At 37.4% G+C, this 22,834-nt stretch overlaps 1 protein-coding gene across 1 annotated transcript in view; it reads right to left on the reverse strand.

Annotated features, from left to right (window-relative positions):
• The window catches only part of TOX (thymocyte selection associated high mobility group box), a 224,844-nt gene that overhangs the window by 111,725 nt on the left and 90,285 nt on the right, over nt 1–22,834 (reverse strand). Inside the window, exon 2 of the mRNA XM_025173297.2 lies at nt 385–450. Coding sequence (XP_025029065.1) covers nt 385–450 — 66 coding nt within the window. The remainder of the gene's footprint in view (nt 1–384; nt 451–22,834) is intronic.

Consider the following 22,834-nt stretch of genomic DNA (forward strand, 5'->3'; position numbering starts at 1 on the left):
TGAATAGGCCTGCATACAACAGTCAAGCAATCTATGGCACCTGTGGCTGACAATGATTAACTTGTCTGCAGTTAGATAAACAAATAGCAGGCACCTGTAAAGACTACTTCCTAAAGGTATAACAACTGTTTGGGAATGATCATGCTGGCAAAACAGCTGCTTCCATTCTGGAGCACAAGCAAGGTAGTGTCTTCAGCAACTGCCAACTCTGGTGCTTTATCAGTGCTATCTCATTAGCTAGAAACAAGGCTTAAATGCTTTGTTTATAAATTATGATTATTTCTGATTGCAGCAGTTACTGATAGTGCCACTCATTTGCAATGCAATTCTTTGAATTTGTTTAATTACAATTTGAAACAAGGCAGAGAAGATTAATTAACCCACCTGGCTGGCTGGCACATACTCCTGGCTCGGCTCTGTCATACTCATATACATGTTTTCACTGTCAAACTGCAAACAGAAAAAAATAAAATATAAATCAACAACTTTTAACGCTTCTAGCATAATGTGATAGCTATAATAAAAAAAAAAAATTACAGCTTGGTTTGAAAGGCTGTTTCTGTTGTCATCCTTATTGACCCTGGATGTCAGTGATTAGAAGTAATTAGTGCTCTAGTAATTACAGTAAGCAGTGAATGGTTTCTTTTCATCTGCAGTCTGTTTTAAAACAAAATGGCTCATTTTCAGTACCATGTATATATACTGCTGTTAGGATAATGAAGTAAAATGTGAATTGAACATTTTTGACAAGGAAAAAATACTATAGAAAAACAGTAAATACTTTTTAATAGTTCATAGTTTAATTCTGAATTTTGGTCTGCACAAAAATAAAATCAACTTGATACTATACCTTAATGGATTGCCCATTTAGATAATAAGGAAAAACATTAAATGTTTCAGAAGGCAAAATTATACTAATACTTAAACAAAGATGAGGAATAAAACAGAATTTGTTCTAATGATATAAAAATAAATGTCTATATTGTTATAACTGAAATTGCCATGCCAGAAAAAATAAGATAATTTATACATTTTCTTCCCTTAAATACAGATTTATGATTAAACTCAAATGACATGAATCAATTCAGCAATTAAAGTGATGGCATAAAATTCAAAATATAAATGTTCTTCGTGCCTATTCTAATCTACATTTTCTAGAGTGACAAGAGAAAACATACATGGCAGGTGATGAAATGTCCAATATCCTCAAATGCTTTTGGTATACCCCAAACTTTCCTAATATTAGAGAGTACCACCATCTAGATGCAATGTGTTACCATACATTGGTAACAGAGGTTCAAATTCTTTCTAACCCCAGCTATGTTCTGAAATCCTACCATTATTTGGCTGTGTCAAGCATGGATCTTGGGGGAAAAACAGACATGGAAGAAAAGGAAGTAAGTGAAAGAAAGGACAGTGAGAATTGAATGATTACAGGAAGAGAAAGTGCAGATCCTGAATGACAATGTATTAGAACTGCTTTTATTAAATAAGCTAATACACCAGCAAAATGAATGATAAGTGGACCTTAGGAAAGAAGATGTAGAAGCTACTTGGATCAGAAGCTTTTAAAAAAAAAAAATCTGTCCCAGAGTGCCCCAATGCTTGGAGTGATAAAAATGCATATAAAGAATAACTGCTAGAGTCTTATTTGGCACAAATATGTATGAATGTATTTATGTATGTATATGAATTTATATGGCCACCCATCTTGCAGTAGTGACCCTGAGTGGCTAACAGACTTAAAAACAGAAATACATAAATAATAATAGACATATACAGTGGCAACTGAGGACAGCAACAAATCATTAGCAGATGACACATCCATCTCACTGGCCCAGTTGAGAGATTTGTGAGGAATGTTGAAAAGAGGAATTGAAATGAATGCAATAAATATTAGTGTACAAGAAAAAATTATGAAAAGAAAGTCATAAATGCTGCCAGAATGTTGGAAATTATAAGGTGGCAGGTGTAGACAGTATAACCACAGAAATGCTAAAATAAGAATATGGCTTGCTTAGGGAGTGGCTGAGAACCTGAATTACTTGCTGGGATTGTTAGACTATATGATGCAAAGGATCTCAAAATGAATATACTGAAGCCCAAAGGGCCTGTGTTTGACAAGAAAAAGCGAATTGATTGAATGATTGCAAATTATTCACCTTGATAAAATGTTTATTAAAGATGTGAAAATTGAGAAATTCTGAGATGTTCAAATGCTGGTTGAATGGTTTGTTATGAGCAATTAATGTCTCAAAGGAAGCAAAAATGATCGTGTATAGGAGAGTGCTTTTGCCCACCTTTATATGGTAGTGAAAGTTGGGCATGCCAGGAGAAACAGAAAGTAAAATGAATGCAGTAGAATAGTATTTAAGGAGTGTGGTAAAACTACATAGGTTAAGAAAGAACAGGTAGTGAATTAATGGAAATTAAAAAAAAAAAATCTTTCCAGTATGAAGGAAGCATGTTGGAGTAGTTCGGTCATATATTGCAACTGCAAAATAACATATGAAGAAAGAATGAATGTATTGCAAGAAACAGGAAATCAAAATGCCATATAGATATTTATATATATTTATATGTTATGCATACAGAAGCTCATGTACTTTTTATTTTTCATTGATGACAGTCATAAACAAGTTGGCTTGCAACCCTACAACCACACATCTAGGAATTAACTACCTTGAATAAAGTGGGACTTGCATCTAAACTGAAAAATACAGTATTTCAGTACTAATCCAACAGTATTGAGTCATCAGTCAGAATGATATCATTCCAAATTCTCTGTCTCAATTAAATGGCATTTATTTTGGCTTGCCATACTTCTTTTAGTAGGAAATGTTGTCTAAAACAGCTTGTGTCGTATAGCAGTTAATGTGTTGGATTAGCAGCTGGGAAACCCAAATTATAATCCACCCTCACAAGAGGAACACAAGTGGAAGCATGTAATCCATGAAAGCAAGATGTTCAGGAGGCACTGAATGCCAATGAATCTCAACAACCAGTACTGTTCTCTGTCACTGTGGAGAGCAGAGCAGAACCAGTGGGTTGAAACTACAGGGAAGTAGATTCAGGAAAGGTATTAGGACAAATTTTCTAAGGGTAAAAGCTGTCAACCAGTGGAATAGGTTGCCTCCTGATGCAGTATCTTTCTCTTCATTGGAGATTTTCAAGGCCTTCTCTGGATAGCACTAGAGAATTATTTGTCCAAAATGCTTTAGTGATTCTTACACTAGCAGGGGGTTGCAAGAGATGACCTATAAGATCCCTTCCAACTCTGTGATTCTATTATTTATTTGGCTAGCTTCACATTAATTGAACATTATGGAAATCGTTATGTGAAAATTAATATTTCATTACTCTAATATTTCATACTAAGAATCCAAAAGATAGCCATTAAAATGTTGAGAATAACAACAGTGCAATTATAACTCCTACTTAACAATTCAAATCTCACTGAAGCTTTTCTATTTCTACTGAGACACGAGTTTCCAGTTGGAAAAAAATAGGGACAGACCAAAAGAGTTATTGCTTCAATTGATTTAGACTATTCTTTTCTTTTCTTTCTCTTTTACTTATCTACCAACTCCACCTCAACAGACTCTAGGTGATGTACAGCTATTGTGGCTAAAAATATGACTATAATAAATAATACAAGTAAAGCAACTAATATGAGTGCTGTTGGTTCCACAATAACTCCCCAAGCCAAGTTTCTGGAAGGTCATGACAGTTGGGGCCATCCTTATCTGGTAGGACAAGATATTCCAAAGGAGTGGATCTCCCAGAGAAAGCCTGTGTTTCTATTATACCTCATGGTAGGATACAACACTCAGCAGATACTCTCTGATTGCCAGACTGGACAGATAGAATCTATTTGGGAAAGGTGGTCTTTTAGATAGCCAGGCCCTAAGCCATAGAGGGCTTTAAAGATAGTGACCAGGGCCTTGAATTGCATTGGAAAGGCACTGACAGCCAGCGCAGCTTCCTCGGCATGAATGTAATATGGCAACAGTGAGACTGACCAGTAAGCACACGTTACTGCATTTTACTTCACATGATGTTTCCAGGTGGTTTTCAAGGGCAGTCCCATATAGAATGAGTTACACTAATCTGTCCTGGCAGTTGTAATTCTGCTATTTTCTATAGTTTTGATTTAGGATGGTTCTACCAATTCAATTTTCTACACTCTGTAGAAATGTTAAAAAGAAACAAAACAATATTTGTATTCTGTCTCTTCCTCTATAAATTTTATTGCTGTTCTCTGATAAAAATATTTTAAAAATCCATCACAGCTGCTGACCATTTTATCAAACTGAAATATAAAAGAATTTGATCTAATAATTGATGATTTTACTGCCAATAGATTCACCTGAAAAACTGCGGCTTTGTCATTAGCATTGCATATTTACCATTATAACACTAAATTGATCTTTAAAACAAGATTCTTTACAACATGAGTAATATATTTTAACTGCTGAAGATATTCTTGTGTCTTCTGGCTAACTTCCTGAAATAATGTAAAACAAGCAAATACATATTCTGTGTAGAATGCTATATAGTGTTATTCATTTGTTGTTACTGGCTATGAAAGTGGAAAATGAAACCAGCTAGCAAGGTTGACTCATAAAGGGTGCAAAAACTTCTGTTATTCCTCCTGTACCAAAATTGAAAAGGGTGAAATTATACAGGATCACTAAAGAAAAGCTACCCTGATCACATTACAGGTCACAAATTAACAACAATGTTTGGAAAGATGTAAAGTCCATTGACTCAAACAGTTGTTTTCTAGGATGATGACAGTTGAAGGAGAAAGAGTACCTATGTGGATAGACATAGAAATATATATGACACAATTCCTGACAAGGCAAGGCAGAAAATAAATAGAAGGCAGAAGTTAGTTACCTGTAACCAAAGTTCTTTGAGTGATTATTTGTGAATTTACATATAGACATTTTTTATCTGTGGGGCAGCCCTGTGTATAGTACTCATGACTAGCCATTACCCACTGAATCCCTTTATTTCCTGAGACTAAGACAGGGAATCCAGTTGAATGTTGCAACTAGCTAGCATTGAGCATTACCCTTATAACAGAAGGGTATGAATTAATATGTGATCATTTAAGAAGTTTAGTTACCATAAGTAACTTCTTTCTTACTTTCTGCAGTTCACATATATGAAAGAGTTCCTAGCTTATTAAATGAAGGAGGGACTGGTACTCATAAGTGACTGAAGAAAGACTTCTCTTCCATGGGCTGTGTTTCTTTGACAGAAGAAGTCCTCTCAGTAATGCCAGATGAAAATGGAAGCTGCCCATGTAACTTTCGTGCATAATTCTGGTAGGGAAAAGGTCACGTAAAAAGGCTGCAAATGTGGCTGTAGCTTCTGTAGAGTGACTATGGATCTGGAGAGGCCAAAGCTTCTTAGCTAGCTTGTAATGAAACTTCATGACTGAAACTATCCAGTTGGAAAAATGCTGGGGAGAAAGAAGATGCTAGTCCATTTGAAATTATGCCTTTTGGTACAAAAAGAAAACAAATGCTTTTCAAACATAAAGGGAATGGAGTGATCTCTCAGTCAGTTTTAAGGGCCTGGAAAAAATGGTAGGAAGTATATTGTCTTGTCCTAAATGGAATCCAGGCTTGGACTATGAAAGAAAAGATATAATTGGATAAAAGAATATTTATTCTCTTATTCTGTGTGCGGATGTGAAAAAACAAGTCCCAACATAAATAGTTTTCAAAATATAGCTTCAAACATAAGATGAATGTCAAACTTGATGAATTTAACACAGAAGGGGGTTGAAACAGTCCCCTCTTGCATGCTCCACAAAGGCTGTGTATTTAGCTACATAATAGACTCATGGAAAGCTTTGAGAAGCCAGGAAAACTTTTATCCTAGGCCTAAGGAAGGTCAGGATCAAATCCTCCGAGCAGGGAAGTAGAGGCACATCATGTCAGGCCCTCCCATTCAGGAGCTCATCTGCAACTGCTTTCTCAAGGAATCAAGACATGACTAAGAATTAAATTTTACCAAAAGCAGATTAGCAGCCAAATAATATAATTGAATAGCACAGATTGATAACAGGAATGCAGTTAATGTATAAATAGATTCAAACTATTAAGTCTGAAAAAAATAGTCTGAACTATTTTTTTCCCCTCCCTCTGGCCAATTTGAATCCGGATTTCTGTCTCTCATTCCTTTCTCCAGAAACATCTTCACATTCTCTGCATTCTTTCCCACAACTGTAGACAGCACATCATCTTTAACCTGAAGCTTTGCTGTTCCCAAAACCCTGACAGATGAAGGTTGTACATTAGACTTGTTCCAAATGGATGGACACATGAATGGAAATATGGACATCAGGTCTATCTAGGGAGCTGGAGGTATGGACTCATCCATTCTTGATGAGTCAACCACAGCAGCAGAGGAAATCATAACTGCCAAAGCCACAATGGAGTAAAGTAAATCTCTACAAAACTTTCTTAAGATCCTGGTTAACAGGGGAATCAGCAGAGATCAGTACAGGAGAGGTCTGTTCCATCAGAATAGGAAGGCAAAGGGACTGGCTTAGGATACTATTCTCCGCACAGATGGATTACAATAAGTAAAAATGAAGATTATTCAGCAATGCTACTTTCCAATGTGAGCTATAAAAGTGGAACTTGGAATCACTCACATTCATTGACTTACCAAATCATTGCAGCAATGTTTGATGTAATCTGTACTCTGAACCCAAGCATTAGATAATAAAATATAATTTTCATTCTTTGATACTCTCTACTGAGTTCTGCATAATGCAGAATGAGGCAGATATTGAGATTCAAAGGGCACTGGAAGATTGTAGGGTCAAAACCTTATTCTTGATACAAGATAAGATTATGAACTTTGGATAAGAGGCAATGGAAAATTAGAACATAGGTCTGAAGGTTGTCCTAAAGGAGAATCCTCAGGTTGTGGTGAGTAAAAAAGAGACCCATAGTAATCTTCAGTTATGAGCTGTAGTTAGATAATTAGTCATCATACTTGGATGAAAGATGAGAAGAATATGAAACTGAGGGACAGAACATGAAGTAGCAGGCAGCTTTGATCTTGGTTGATATCTATTTTTTTTCCTTCTGAAATCAAGCCTGAGGAAGAGAGTGGATGGCCTGAATCAGCAAATACTGCAACAAAACTGCTGGTAAAATTGAAGACTAATGTGCTGATGAGTACAGGAACCATTATCAGGAGAGTTATCAGATGCCCTTTATGTTGTTTCTTTTTCTTTTTAATCTTATTGGGAAAGATTAGGATTATTCTTTTAGCCATTATCAATTGATTTTTCAGGTGTTAATAGCAAAGCTAGAATCCTGGAAGTCACCAGTAGGAGAAGTGAATCTCACATACATTCAAGATGGGAACATCTGCAGTATAACAGAACTATGGATAATCTTGAAGGGGCTATGACGGCTTCAGAATCTACCAATCTTGCTCCCAAATAGTGACTTGCAGAAAAAGGTGCAATCATACTGAACCTGCTTGGTAAACTCTTGGCAGTGCTTACAACAATCTACTGAGTGAATCTTCTCAAGTCAGAAAAGACATGGGTTGTATCCATCTGAGGAGGAAAATCTGCTACCTCAATGCAAGCACTTTCAGAATGAGGCCTTCAAGACCCTACGTCTAAAGTTAAAAAGAACCTGAATTGGGTTAGTAATCTGTCCTACAGTCCCTCATGTGTTGTAAAGGAATGTGGAGATGATTGGAGTTGGGTGGCATATAAATTTAAACATGAAAAAAAATATGAAAATGATTTTGATGAAGGAATGGATGAGCTATTAAAAGAGGAAAAATTACTACTCAGTTCTGGGAGAGTGTGAGAAAGAAACTCAAAATAACCTCACCTTGATTCTGTTTGGTTTAAGAAGGGCAGAGGGAGATTCTGGCAGGCTTTCAAGTTCTTACTGTTATATTTTATAATGATAATGTAGCATGTAATCCTTGCAGTGGGTGTTTCCTGATCTGGCCTAACTCAAAGGACTGACTTCTATAAAATGAAATGACAACATTCTGTATATTCATATTAAATAAAATATAATGAAGAAAAGAAAGGATTATAGGACTGAAAAACTCCAGAATGAACATCCTATTAGTGTGGGGACTGAAATTCAGTAAGAGCTGTACCTAATTATGCATGCTAGACATCAAATGGTGCTTCCACCAAGAAATTCTGTATATTCTAGAACATTCTGAATGGACTCCCCTGGAGCAGATTACAGGCTACAATAATTAAAGAACCAGATAAAACTTTGATAAAATACCAATTGTGCTGGCAACTAACCTGCTTAAAGAAGGGTGTTTTAGTTTAAAATTTTATGGAACTGATTAGAGGATCAGTAGAGAGAAGCAGATGAGCTAAGTTGTATTCTTACCATGGAAAAAACAGATATGGACATAAAAATAAAAGCTCAAGAGTTAGGGAAAAACAAATATGCATACATGGATGTTCACGTGTGCAGAATGAAGAGGCTCACCAGTGGGGCTGCTGTCTATGGAATTACTGGTATAGAAACAATAGGAACAACTGGGGAACCTCTCCACAGAAGAACCTGGTAAATTATTTCGTGTAATTTCACAATGAATAAGATTGTACTTGAGGACACATCAGGTGACTATGCATAATCACTCTTAATGGGCTCCATCAATACTGTCAACTACCACAAAACTTCCCCTTTACATTGTTATATTATTTTCATAAATTGTAATACTACTATAACTGCTATATATAGTAATGTTTTCAAGGGAGACAGACACACACCCTCAAGAGATTTGGGTGCATGCAGACAGAGAGAGCATTTCTATATTTATTCTTAAGAAGTCAAATGGTACTTTCACATGGCTTTATTTCTCCTCCCCAATCCCTCCAAAGCATTGTGAAGCTGGCCATGTGATTGCTTTCACTCCTTCTGACCTCAAAATGCAGAGAACTGGCAGAGAATGCTGTTAGCCAATCAGTGCTTCCTCCAGCCAACCAAAAGGAGAGTGCAAAAATAATCAATCCTGTGCCACCTGAGCTATGGCACCTCCTGGAGTAACAAAAATCACCTACACCACCCAGAAAGGGACAAATCTAAGTTGCTGTATGACCATCAAGACCTTTCTGTATATACTCACAGTGAAAGCTATGAAGGTAGCATGACATCACTCTTTTGTCCCACAAAACTCAGCACTGTGAATTGCAAAACAGAACTTTGCAACTGAGTAATGCCAGAGCTGAGAGTAAAGAAAACAGGAACAGCTACTCAAGGAGCATGATGACATGAGAACAGAGCAGTGCAGTGCAGTACATTGAAGATGTCAAATTTCATATTTATTCATTTTATTTATAGAGTTGATATACTGTTCCACTCTGTTAAGGCTCAACATATTTGAATGTTTGAAACAATCCAGTTGTGATAAATGACCTCTTTCTAAGACGCTTTTCTTCAAGAAAATACTACCAACTTCCATTGTATGAGGCTGTTGTAAAGATGTAGTAGATTTCAGAAATGAAGATACCTTACTTTCTGAAGTACTATTTCTTTTTTTCTTTATTCTTGAAAGAATATTCTTCAAAAGCATTTAAAATTTCAGTGTTAAAATTGAACATTGTTCAACATTCCTTTTCCAGAAAATAATGTTATTTATTGTATTTCCTTCCATATAAATGCACATAAAAGTTCCTAATAATTTTAATATAATTTTATAATTTTCTCTGTATAATTTTACATTATAATTTGTATAACTGTAAAATTATAATGTTGTAATTTTGTAATGTAAATTACAAAAATATAATGTAAAATTATAATGTTGTAATGTCCAATTATTAGCTATCAAGTAATACCTAATTAGTAAGCATGTTTTGATTTATGCTATGTAAAATTAACAAGATCCCTGGAATGGGTTCAGAGACTACTATTATTTTTAATCTCCCATTCAAAGTCATAATTGATTCATGTGGCTCATTCCCACCTCTTTCATCAGAACGTATTAAACACTTTTTATAAAGAGGAGCATCTCAACAGGAAAGGAGCCAGCAGTCAAGAAATATGGTACAAACTAGCACTTGGTAAGATAGCAACAAAGACCTTTGAAAAGGTATTCAGATTAGAATTGTGCACGTAATGGTTTTCCCCATAGTTTATGTAAGCAAAGCTGGATTTTGAAGAAGCAGGATAGAAAGAACATTTACTCTTGAACTCTGGTGTTGGAAAAGACTTCTCAGAATACCATGGATAGCCAAGAAAACAAATAGATCAAAACAAATCAACCCAGAATTCTCAACTGAGGGACAAATGACTAGGCTTGAATTATCATATTTTGGACACTTATGTGAAAACCAAGCTCCCTTGAGAAATCCATAATGCTGGGAAGGACAGAAGGAAATAGAAGAAGAGGAGGACCAGAAGCAAGATGGATGGACTCTATTACAGCAGCAATGAGTTCACTATTGGAAGACCTAAAGGGTCAGGTTGGACATGTATTATCTTGGAAAAGGTCTATCTATGTGGTCACTAAGAGGTGACATTGATCTTATGACAGATAATCAATCAAATCTTACCCATGCTGTGCAATTTAGTACAAAGTGTGTTTCTGTATCTATATGTATATATGTGTGTGTACACACACACACAGCAAAGAAGAAACAATGGAGCATAAACACATAGAGATTTATTTGCATTTTAATATTATGGTTGTGAAGGGGTCTGTTATTATTTTTAGCCTATATTATTAGTAAAACACAACTCCCAAAAAAGTGTTTTAAGGGCAGTTATTAATACAACAACAAAGCCCAGAAGCAGAATGAGTAATTTCTAAGATCTCTAATAACAGCAAGGTGAAATTTGCAAGTTAGAAATGGTAAAGTATGGCTAAAGCAAAGACAGATTGCAGAAGTAAATCATCTGCTCATTAGGCTAAAGGAGGAAAAAACGATCTTATTATAGAAACCATTATAGCCCAAAACAGAAGAGCTCTGTAAATGATACATCATTATAAAACTGAAATTCTCTTCTTCTAACTTGGCAGCACAATATATGATTTACACAATAGCCTGAAATTTCCAAGGAGAGGTGAAGAAAAAAGGCCACATGTAAGCTCATTTCTGGTAGTGCTCCTAAAAATCCTAATTTTCATAATCGAAGTAGAGACCCTGTCATATCACATAGAAAATTAAAATGTCATTGTTATTAGACTCCTCAATACCCTCAATACAAATACTTATTGTACTGTATCAAACTCATAAAAGAAATCAGTATATTAGCCCCTTTCCTATGCTACCCATGGGAAGAATACTCTGAAAGAAGAAAGCAAATCCAGCCACCATCTTTAACATGCTGTGCCTCCTTCTGTGATAAATTTAGTTTGATGATGCCAGGGGCAAGACAGAAGAAGGCACCCTGTTACATGCTGTACCAGAGCAGCAGATCGTATAATTGGGAACAATATACAGGTACTTCATTCATCTTGCTGAAGGGATGAATGCATGCTTTTTCAGTGGGATGGTTCTGCTCGGAGATGAGCCCAAAGAAGGCACACTCTGAAGACTCTCCCATCATTGTTTGGTAGCCAACACATTGCAAAAATGGTAAAAACTAAATATGGAAAATTAAACATCCTTTAACTGACAATTCAAGTTTCCTAAGTGAAAAAAAGATCCCCCCCCCAATAAACCTTCAAATCATTCCATTAAATATCTGAAAATCAGCTTAAGGAATAACATCTAAAATACAAATTACCAGTGCAAAACATTAATTTTCAACATATTCATTTTATTCCAAATACTCAATCCATATAATTCTGCTACTATTTTGAATAGTAGTGTTTTAAATTTGTTTTAATATTCTAGACATATTTTTAAGTCCACATTCAATCTTGATTTGGCATTAATGATTTCCCTTGAATGCCTCAAGTAGCTAAAAAAAAGGCAACAAATTTTAATTTGCCTTTATCTGCTAGGGCTAAAATACAGTTCATAAATATTTTGATTCACTAATAAAAGTATATATATATATCTCTTCTTCAATGTTTGCAATTCACATTAACTCATTGAATGTACAGATGTCTGGCAGAACCAAATGTCTGGTCAAATGTGCAATATAAGCAGGATAAATTTTAAAGTCATACAAGAGAGGTCAACTCAGACTTAGCTTATTACTTGTATCACTGTCATAAGTTAATGCAATACTTGAGAGAAGCTGTAATCTCTTTAGTTTTCTGCCTTGACTTGCAAGTGTCAGTGCTGGCTGAGTCCCAGAATTATTGCCACCCCTCTGTGTAGCATACAGCCTCAATGGAAGATGCAGCACTGAACACAGCAGGATAGCACAAGCAGGATCCAGATAAGTAGAGAAGGAGAAACTAGACAGAGACATAGTGAATATATCAAAGGCATCACAGGATGTGCTACCACATTGTCTGTGACGCTGTAGGCATGTAGAGGTGAACTATCTGCTCTCTCTGCGGGATTTCATCTTTTTTGACCCTGAGGGTTAAATACATTTTTAAAAGACTGCTAGAGTCCTGGAACTCCAAACAAACATTTTATTGAAGACAGAATTAAACCTAGCAGACATATATTTGAAAGGGACCATCAACACTGAAGTTATTTCCTAATTCAGATGGAGACACTCAGCTTTCTGGGGCTTCTTAAGTCCCACATACTTGACTGTGACTATCACACAGAAAGATAGATATCATTTTCACTTAAAGTAGAATTGCTTGGATTAAAAGAAAAAAAAATCTCAAATTTATCTAATGTTTAAAGCATTTTAAAGATATTTCGCTGTGGATGAAGAGAGTTTTAGCGCAACATATCTAAAAGGCATCAAATTGGTGAAGGTTTCTGTGATGAATGGGCAAGCCCCATTCACTCAAGAATCCATTACACATAGGCCAGGCAGACAAGCAACCTTGTGCTGGTTGATTACAGGTGGTCATTACATAAATCTGTCAGAGAGGGAACTGATCCCTTTGCTTCTGAGTTAACATACCTGATAACACTGATGCTGGGGAATTGCCCGCTTAGTCTCAAGAAATGAGGGGGAAGAAAGTTTGCCTGAGCAAAACCAAAAGGACTTTTCCTTAACCTCACCCTTTCTCTTTAAAAAGCCTTGTTATGAGATGTGAGAGAGGGAATTGGGGGAGATTAAACAGAATGCAAGAAATGGAGAATGAGACCCCAGAAGTCAACACAGAAAGCACAGGTCTGAAAAGCAGAGATCTATGGGTATATCCTGAAGTGTGATAAAAAGAACTAAGTGGGTTTCTCTAGAGAATAGAAGGGAGGAAAAGATTTCCACATTGGGACCCAAAAGCCTCCAAGGAGTAAGCTGAATTGCTCATAAGCCTCAAATTAAAAGTTGGAAATCTGTGAGAAGCAAGGTTTATCCAGGTAATAATTGAATTAGAGAGTAGCTACAACAAGCTGCCCAGATTTTATGCTTTAGTTCCTGGGGCCCGTGCCTGCTCGATCGTTTTGAATAATTGCCTCTAATAACTTTTGTATCTGAAATTTACTATATTTTATACAAACTCATTTCTTATAGAATGTTCCCCTTAGGTGCTCCGAATAACAGATCCTTCCCATCATGACTCTGTGCCCAGCCTTTCCCATAGCATTTTATGGGCAATTGATGTTTAAGGTGTTTTTCATTTTATCTGCACTCAATATCTTATTGCATCCACCTGTAATTGTCTTGGGCATTTGACTATCTAAAGTGAAAAAGATGTTTCCTTTTTCTTATTTATAATAACATTGATTTTTAAATTATATTTTGTGCTTTTCTTCCAAATCAGGAGGGCCGTTTTTGTCTGCTAAATCAGTGTTTCTCAACCTCAGCAAGATGTCTGGACTTCAACTCCCAGCCAGCATTCTAGAGAATCTGAAGAACTACTTTCAATTAGAGTAGACCATAGTGAATTTTTCCTCGATCAAAAAGAGACATAAACTCAAACATATCTGAAACTCAACTTTGCTTTTCCAAATATTTACACAAACATAAGACTGTCAATAGTTTCGGACAGATTCCTACAAAGGACATTACATGATACAAGTAGTCCTCATTTAATGATCACTTATTCAGCGACTGTTTGAAGTTATGAAAGTGCTGAACAAGTGGTGCTTATGACTGGTTCTCAAAGTCCTTGAAGCATCCCTGAGGTCACATGATCATGATCTGGCACTTACCTCGGTTGCAGCATCCCACAGTTACATGATCGCCATTTGCAACCTTCCCTGCCAGCTTCCCACAAGCAAAATCATTGGGGAAGCCAACAGGGAATATCGCAAGTTACTCTGATAAATTGCTTGCACTCTCTCCCACCCAGCAGCAGCCACCCCGTCCCAGCCATTCTTGTGCTGTGCCTCATGGGTCACCCATGCACCCTCACCTGCTTGGCATCAGCTACCCCCAGCCCAGCTGCGCTTGTGCCATGCCAGCCACCTGCACGCACACCCTCCCCTGCCTGGCATCAGCCATTTACCTGCCTGCTGGCCTGCTTGTGAGCCTCCGGGGCTCGCTTAATGACCAGTGATCCTTGCTTAGTGACAACAACAGGGTATGCCGGGTTTGCTGTTGCTGAGCAATGCGGTCATATGACATCATGCTTTACGACTGCATTGCTCAGCAATGGAAATTTCAGTCCCAATTACCGCCATTAACTAAGGACTACCTGTACTACAGCCTTTATCAGAGCTATCTATCTTCATTGTATAGTCTCTTTTCACACCACACCTGTACAACATAACAAAGTGAATTCTGTCTACCAATTTATCAGAAGCTAAATATCGGTGTTATGGAGTCTGGATACTTTGCTGTTGTTTAGTCGTTAAGTCGTGTCCGACTCTTCGTGACCCCATGAACCATATTGCGCCAGGCCTTCCTGTCCTTCACTGCCTCCCTGAGTTTGCTCAGTTTCATGCTCATTGCTTCAGTGATGCTATCTAACCATCTCATCCTCTGCCGTCCTCTTCTCCTTTTGCCTTCAATCTTTCCCAGCATCAGGGTCTTCTCCAAAGAGATCTCTCTTCGCATTAGGTGGCCAAAATATCTGAGCTTGAGCTTCATTATCGATCCTTCCAATGAGCAATCAGGGTTGATTTCCTTTAAGATTGACTGGTTTGACCTCCTAGCAGTCCAGGGAACTCTTAAGAGTCTTCTCCAGCACCACAGTTCAAAGGCATCAATTCTTCGGCGCTCGGCCTTTTTTATGGTCCAGCTCTCACAGCCATACATTACTACTGGAAAAACCATAGCTTTGACTATGCGGATCTTTGTCGGCAAGGTGACGTCTCTGCTTTTTAATATGCTATCTAGGCTTGCCATAGCTTTCCTCCCAAGGAGCAAGCGTCTTTTAATTTCATGGCTGCAGTCTCCGTCTGCGGTGATCTTGGAGCCCAAATAAATGAAGTCTGTTACTGCTTCCATTTCTACCCCTTCTATCTGCCAGGAATTGATGGGTCCAGATGCCATGATCTTAGTTTTTTTAATGTTGAGTTTCAAGCCAGCTTTTGCACTCTCCTCTTTCACCCTCATCAAGAGGCTCTTTAGTTCTTCTTCACTTTCTGCCATTAGGGTGGTATCGTCTGCATATCTGAGGTTGTTGATGATTCTCCCTGCAATCTTAATTCCGGCTTGTGATTCTTCCAGCCTGGCATTTCTCATGATGTACTCTGCATATAGGTTAAATAAGCAGGGTGACAGTATACAGCCTTGTCGTACACCTTTCCCTATTTTGAACCAATCGGTTGTTCCATGACCGGTTCTAACTGTTGCTTCTTGGCCCGCATACAGATTTCTCAGGAGACAGGTAAGGTGGTCTGGTATTCCCATCTCTTTAAGAATTTGCCACAGTTTGTTGTGATCCACACAATCAAAGGCTTTTGCATAGTCAATGAAGCAGAAGTAGATATTTTTCTGGAACTCTCGTGCTTTCTCCATGATCCAGCGAATGTTGGCGATTTGATCTCTAGTTCCTCTGCCTCTTCGAAACCCAGCTTGTACATCCGGTAGTTCTCGGTTCATATATTGCTGAAGCCTAGCTTGTAGGATTTTGAGCATAACCTTGCTAGCATGTGAAATGAGTGCAATTGTGCGATAGTTTGAGCATTCTTTGGCGTTGCCCTTCTTTGGAATTGGAACGTAAACTGACCTTTTCCAATCTCGTGGCCACTGTTGCGTTTTCCAAACTTGCTGGCATATTGAGTGCAGCACTTTAACACCATCATCTTTTAGTATTTTAAATAACTCAGCTGGAATCCTGTCATCTCCACTAGCTTTGTTGTTAGCAATGCTTCCTAAGGCCCACTTGACTTCACTCTCTAGGATGTCTGGCTCAAGGTCAGTGATCACACCAGCGTGGACATCAGGGACATTAAGATCTTTCTTGTATAGTTCTTCTGTGTATTCTTGCCACCTCTTCTTAATCTCTTCTGCTTCTGTTAGGTCCCTGCCTTTTTTGTCCTTTATCATGCCCATCTTTGCACTAAACGTTCCTTTCATATCTCCAATTTTCTTGAAGAGATCTCTAGTCTTCCCCATTCTACTGTTTTCCTCAATTTCTTTGCATTGTTCATTTAAGAAGGCCTTCTTATCTCTCCTTGCTATTCTCTGGAAATCTGCATTCAGTTGCTTATATCTTTCCCTTTCACCCTTGCTTTTCGCATTCCTTCTTTCCACAGCTATTTGTAAAGCCTCATCAGACAGCCATTTTGCTTTCTTGCATTTCTTTTTCTTTGGGATGGTTTTAGTTGCTGCCTCCTGTACAATGTTACGGACCTCCGTCCATAGTTCTTCAGGCACTCTGTCTACCAAATCTAATCCTCTAAATCTATTCATCACCTTCACTGTGTACTCACAAGGAATATGATCTAAGTCATACCTGAGTGGTCTAGTGGTTTTCCCTACATTCTTCAATTTAAGCCTAAATTTTGCAGTAAGAAGCTCATGATCTGAGCCACAGTCAGCTCCTGGTCTTGTTTTTGCTGTCTGTATAGAGCTTCTCCATCTTTGGCTGCAAAGTATATAATCAATCTGGTTTCGGTATTGACCATCTGGTGATGTCCATGTGTAGAGTCGTCTCTTGTGTTGTTGGAAAAGAGTGTTTGCTATGACTAGCTTGTTCTCTTGACAGAACTCTATTAGCCTTTGCCCTGCTTCATTTTGTACTCCAAGGCCAAATTTGCCTGTTATTCCGATTACTCCTTGACTTCCTACTTTAGCATTCCAATCCCCTATGATGAAAAGGACATCTTTTTTTGGTGCTAGTTCTAGAAGGTGTTGTAGGTCTTCATAGAAGCGGTCAACTTCAGCTTCTTCAGCATCAGTGGTTGGGGCATAGACTTGGATGACTGTGATATTGAATGGTTTGCCTTGGATACGCACTGAGATCATTCTGTCGTTTTTGAGGTTGTACCCCATTACTGCCTTTCCCACTCTCTTATTCACTATGAGTGCAACTCCATTTCTTCTAAGGGTTTCTTGCCCACAGTAGTAGATATAATGGTCACCCGAATTAAATTCACCCATTCCCGTCCATTTCAGTTCGCCGATTCCCAAGATGTCGACGTTCAATCTTGTCATCTCATGTTTGACCACATCCAGCTTGCCTTGGTTCATAGATCTTACATTCCAGGTACCTATACAATATTGTTCTTTACAGCATCGGACCTTCTTTTCGCTTCCAGATACATCCACAGCTGAACGTCCTTTCGGCTTTGGCCCAGCCGCTTCACTCTTTCTGGAGCTACTTGGAAATGCCCTCCGCTCTTCCCCAGTAGCATATTGGACACCTTCCGACCTGAGGGGCTCATCTTCCGGCATCATATCTTTTAGCCTTTTAACATTGTCCATGGGGTTTTCTTGGCAAGGATACTGGAGTGGGTTGCCATTTCCTTCTCCAGTGGACCACATTTTGTCAGAACTCTCTGTCATGACCTGTCCGTCTTGGGTGGCCCTGCACGGTATAGCTCATGGCTTCACTGAGTTACGCAAGCCCCTTCGCCACGACAAGGCAGTGATCCATGAAGGGGGGATACTTTGCAATCCCATCTTATTCTTTTTTCCAGCACTTTTTAAATACGATCTTGTTTAAAATGCATAGGGAAATTAAAAATATTAAATAAGGGCTAACGATATTCATGGAAGGACTGATGTTCTTATAGAATTGTATCTGATAACATTTAAAACAATATATATATATATATTAGTCACATGTGATCACCAGTTAGATTAAGTCTAATCAGACTTAAATCTATGTCTACTTGGTAACCATTGCACTGTGTGTGTTCATATCAGGCCTATGGGTCTACATTCGAACTTGGTTTAAAAAAAAGAAAAACAGATTTCCTCCAGTCAAATTCACCTGATAACTATGACATGACCATGTATTTTTCTCAGCAACAATGCTGAAGGGATTTGCTATTACCTTCTCTTGGAGTGTTTTTTCAACTTCCTAGTTTAATATACAACCCTAGGACCACGTTCTGAACTTGTCTCCCTTTCTTTGAACTTTAGTTTTCCTCAGCAAGAAGAATATCCTTAAGTCTACAATTCCAGAGGAAGTAGCACATAAGAATAACAAACGCCACAAACATTGTTCTAGGATGGTAAAGAATAAAACCAAAATGAACTATGACAAGTGCAGGTTGAGAAGTGGCCTGAGGGCCCTATTAGCTGTAACTCTTTGTGTGTCTGCAACTCTTCACCACACCTGATTAAACAGACAGATTCAAATATAACTGAAAATCCTCTCAGGCTAACATTTCTTCCACCCATCAAAAACACTCAACTTTTTTCTAATCTGAATGGATTTAAAATAGTCAGCAGGGAAAAAAGGGCAACTCAATTGAAATGATCATAAAAAATCAAGAGTAAGTATTAATATGGGCCACTATTAGCCACACATATTTCTATTCCAACATCAGTAATCAATGGATATAGATCTTAGGGAGCAAAAAAAGTATGACAACTCAGTACATGGATATGAGGGGGGTATTGCTAATTCCAGAATGTAATGTAACAAGTTTGTTTTATATTGCTAAGAGATTATCACTTCCAGGAAGCTATTTCACCAGGATACAACTGAACAACAGGGAGAGAATCACTGTTCCTTCTGAAGAGACCAAGAAAGTTTTCTTATATGGTCCCGGAACTTGAATTCATTGTGTCTTTATATTCAGTTTTCTCTTTGCAAAGGAAAAGTATTTGGTTACTAACAAATATTGTATTTCTAATTGTTCTGGATTATGGATTTTCATAAGCAAACTTTTCCATTTGTTTTAAGTAACCTTTGAAATGATACTTTGAAGTAATGTACTTTCTGAAGAGGAAACTGTTTTCTATGGATTGTATTGTATTTGTTATCTGTGTATGTACTGGAATGCCATCTGTGGGTTTTAGCTGAATTCCTAACCATATTCTAATCAAACAGGTTTGCTCTTTTTTTTTTTTGATAAAATTTGCAAATGTGTTTGGTCAGGGAGATTTGATAAAACTATAAACGGAGAGGGTGGGTTGCTTGTCAGTAATTTGCTAGAGGAAATGAAAGTGAGAGCAATACTTGAATTGTTAGTAATGCATCCAGCAGTATTTTAAAATTACTTTGGGTTATTATTTCCTTATCTCATTTATATGCTGCATACTTCCAGCAAGACTGACATATAAATAATGATCAATACTAAAAATAAACATAGACCAAAATAAAAAAATGCCATAAAGCAAAATATGTCAAATTATAAACAAGCATCACAACATTAGAGTAGCAAAGTAATTAAAAAATACATAGTGTCTGCATTAGAAATTCAGCAGCAAATTAAAATATGTGTTAACACTTTTCTTAAAATATACCAATGAAGAGGCAGATCAAACTGGGGTGGGAGGAGAATTCCACAGGGTTGATGCTCCCACTGCAAAGTCTCTAGACCTAGTGGATTCCAGCAAAGCTTTCTACTGCAGCAAGTGCGGAAAACCTTTATCTACAGAGCTGTCAGGTGACTACATTCCTTCAAAGGGGGGGGGCAAGCCATGTGCAGATTATATGTAATAATAGGCACCCTGAATTGGACTGGAAGTCAGTGAAGCTTAGAACAGGTACCCTCAGTGGAATCCATCTGACAGTACCCTGGCTGTCCCATTTTAGATTTAGATGTGGTTTCTAGAACTCCTTCAAGGGCATCCGCACATGGAGTTCACTGCAACAGTCTAATTGGGAGGTAACTAGCATGAGTAACAGTTGCCACATCACATGTTCAAGAAGGGATACAACTGGTAAATCATGTGCAAATGGAAACAGGCACATGTTACCATCACACTGACATGAACACTTGAGACAACACAGGGTTAGAGAGTACCCCCAAACTGTGGATTGGATCTTCAAGGGGAAAACTAACTAAAATTAAGAATAATTCCTTCTAACTGGATGAGAACTCTTCCAAATACCAAACCCCTTTACTTATTTGGATTTACCGTATACTATATCTAGTTAATTTTTTTTCTCTTCTTTCTGTCTGTGTAGATGTGTTTGTCTTTTTATAAATTTTAATCATGTATTTATTGCTTTAACTTGATGTAAACCGCCCAGAGTCCCCCATTGCGGGGAGATGGGCAGGGATAAGTCTATGTATAAATAAAATAAAAATAAATAATATTCACAGAGCTAGGACACCTGATGAAGACGATAGAAGTAACTTGAGTGTCATCCACATAAAAATGGCACCATGCCTTAAGTTGTTAAAACTGAAAGTCTCTAACATTGGTTTCTTCAAGAACAGATGTACCACCATCTCCTTTAAGAGATCCTGAGGAAGATATTAATAATCAAACATAACAACTCCCTCAGCTGATTACTTTCAGCCTAGCAGGAACTGGTTCTAAATATATGTGGTGTCCACAGCTTGTACAAGCACTCTGTCTATGTCTCAAGGAAAGCAAGGACAAACTAATCCAATAGCATAGAACATACAGATGTATCAGCCTCTTTTATATTGCCATTGTTAATGGCATAATTGATCTAATGACAAATTTGAGTGACCTCATATGCTAAAAAAATCCATAAAACCCTCTCAGTTCACTACTAATGGTTCAAGGAGAACTTCCACAATCCTACTGGGCTGTGTCAGTCCCTAAACCACCCAGATTACCCTAAGGTAATTTTCAACAGATACAAAGAAGGTGGGGGAAAAAACCCTCTTTTTCTCCTCCTTCATCAGCATAAGCTTTCCAATGTGCTCTAAGCTGTACAGTATTCAGTTATACTTTTAGACTTATATCACCAGTGCTCCAGATAATGGTCTATACCAGTGTTTCTCAACCTTGGCAACTTTCAGAAGGGTGGACTTCAGCTCTGAAAATTCCCCAGCCAGCCATGCTGGGTGGGGAATTCTAGGAATTGAAGTCCACCATCTGAAAGTTGCCAAGGTTGAGAAACACTGGTCTATACACTGAAAATTTGGCTCTAAAAATGTCAGAGTAGAACATGCATTTCAATAATTTTAATAAATTTGATCCTTTGCAAAACAATTCTAACTTTGTGGGGCAGACAAAAGAGACCTGTGCCAGACAGCTAAAAACATAAAAACACAATCAAATAATCTAGAATGTTTTAATATATTTTAATACCAGAACTTAATTTTTTGGAAGGAATTCCCTGATCAGCAATTAAATTAAAAAAAGAAGCTATAATTCTTTACATTCCTTATAAGATTGATTATATTTTTTGAAGCTCACCTAACTAATCCTGAGGCACTCCAAGAAAGTGTATCCATGCTGATTGGAAATTCTGAAAGGTATAGTCCATCGTGTCTTCAAGATGGCAGATTGGAAAAGATTACTCAAATTAAATATCTTTGTAAAACTTGCATTCTATAAGGAATCTTAATATGAGTACCCTCTACTTGTCTATGAAAATTTCTACCTATCTGTCACACTAATATACAGCACGGCATTTAGTGTGAGAAATCAATACAATAAATAAATATTTATTTAATAAATTATATTTGAATTTGAATTTCTTACTTCCCATTCATTCATATTTATATTCATAAAATATAAAGCCTAAAGTGGTGTCAAAGATCATCTACTCCAACTTCTTGCCACTGGAAAAAAATCACTATTAACAATCCTAATAGATGGAGCTTACACAAATCCTTGAAGGTATAGTTCTAATTAATCCTACTTATTCAAGCACAGGAAAAAAGATTTCACAGATAATCCAGGGCCAAATCTATTATGTGGCACTTGCATTCAATCTCCAGTTAATTAGATCAGTCATAAACATTTGTTGTTTTTCCATCACAGAACTGAATAAAAGGGAGATTCCATAGTTTATCAAGTTGTCTTTGTAACTTACTACAGCGGGAAATCTCCAAGCTCAAGCCTCCTTTATTAAGGCACTTTAATATCCAATTCTGTCTTAGAAGAATTAGCCAACAGAAGTCCAGATGTTGTTCTGATGGATTGTATGAATCCTGACTGAATCAAAATTGGGGCAGACATCAGTGGTCTGGAGCCGTATGCATCCACGGGTTTATTCCATTTACCTGTAAGCAAACAACTTTGACCTCACCCCTTTTCTAGCAACCTGCCTGGCTAGAAAGAGGAGGGGGAAAAAGAACAGAAAAGAAGAAATCAGAAAGAGAGCCTAACTTTAAAAGCTGTATAATAAAATGGATACAAACCTTTAGGGAAACAGTCACAACACACCGATGGGAAGAATTATGGACTAAATCTGTAACATTTAGACCAAGTTATAATCTAAAGAAAAATTAGTACAAAATGTTCTATAGATAGTATACAACTCCATCAATCTAAGATAGACA

This window comes from Python bivittatus, unplaced genomic scaffold, assembly GCF_059951505.1.
Source record: "Python bivittatus isolate LINGU-HERP-01145 unplaced genomic scaffold, Pbiv_v1 ctg000840_np1212, whole genome shotgun sequence".
Taxonomy (NCBI): domain Eukaryota; kingdom Metazoa; phylum Chordata; class Lepidosauria; order Squamata; family Pythonidae; genus Python; species Python bivittatus.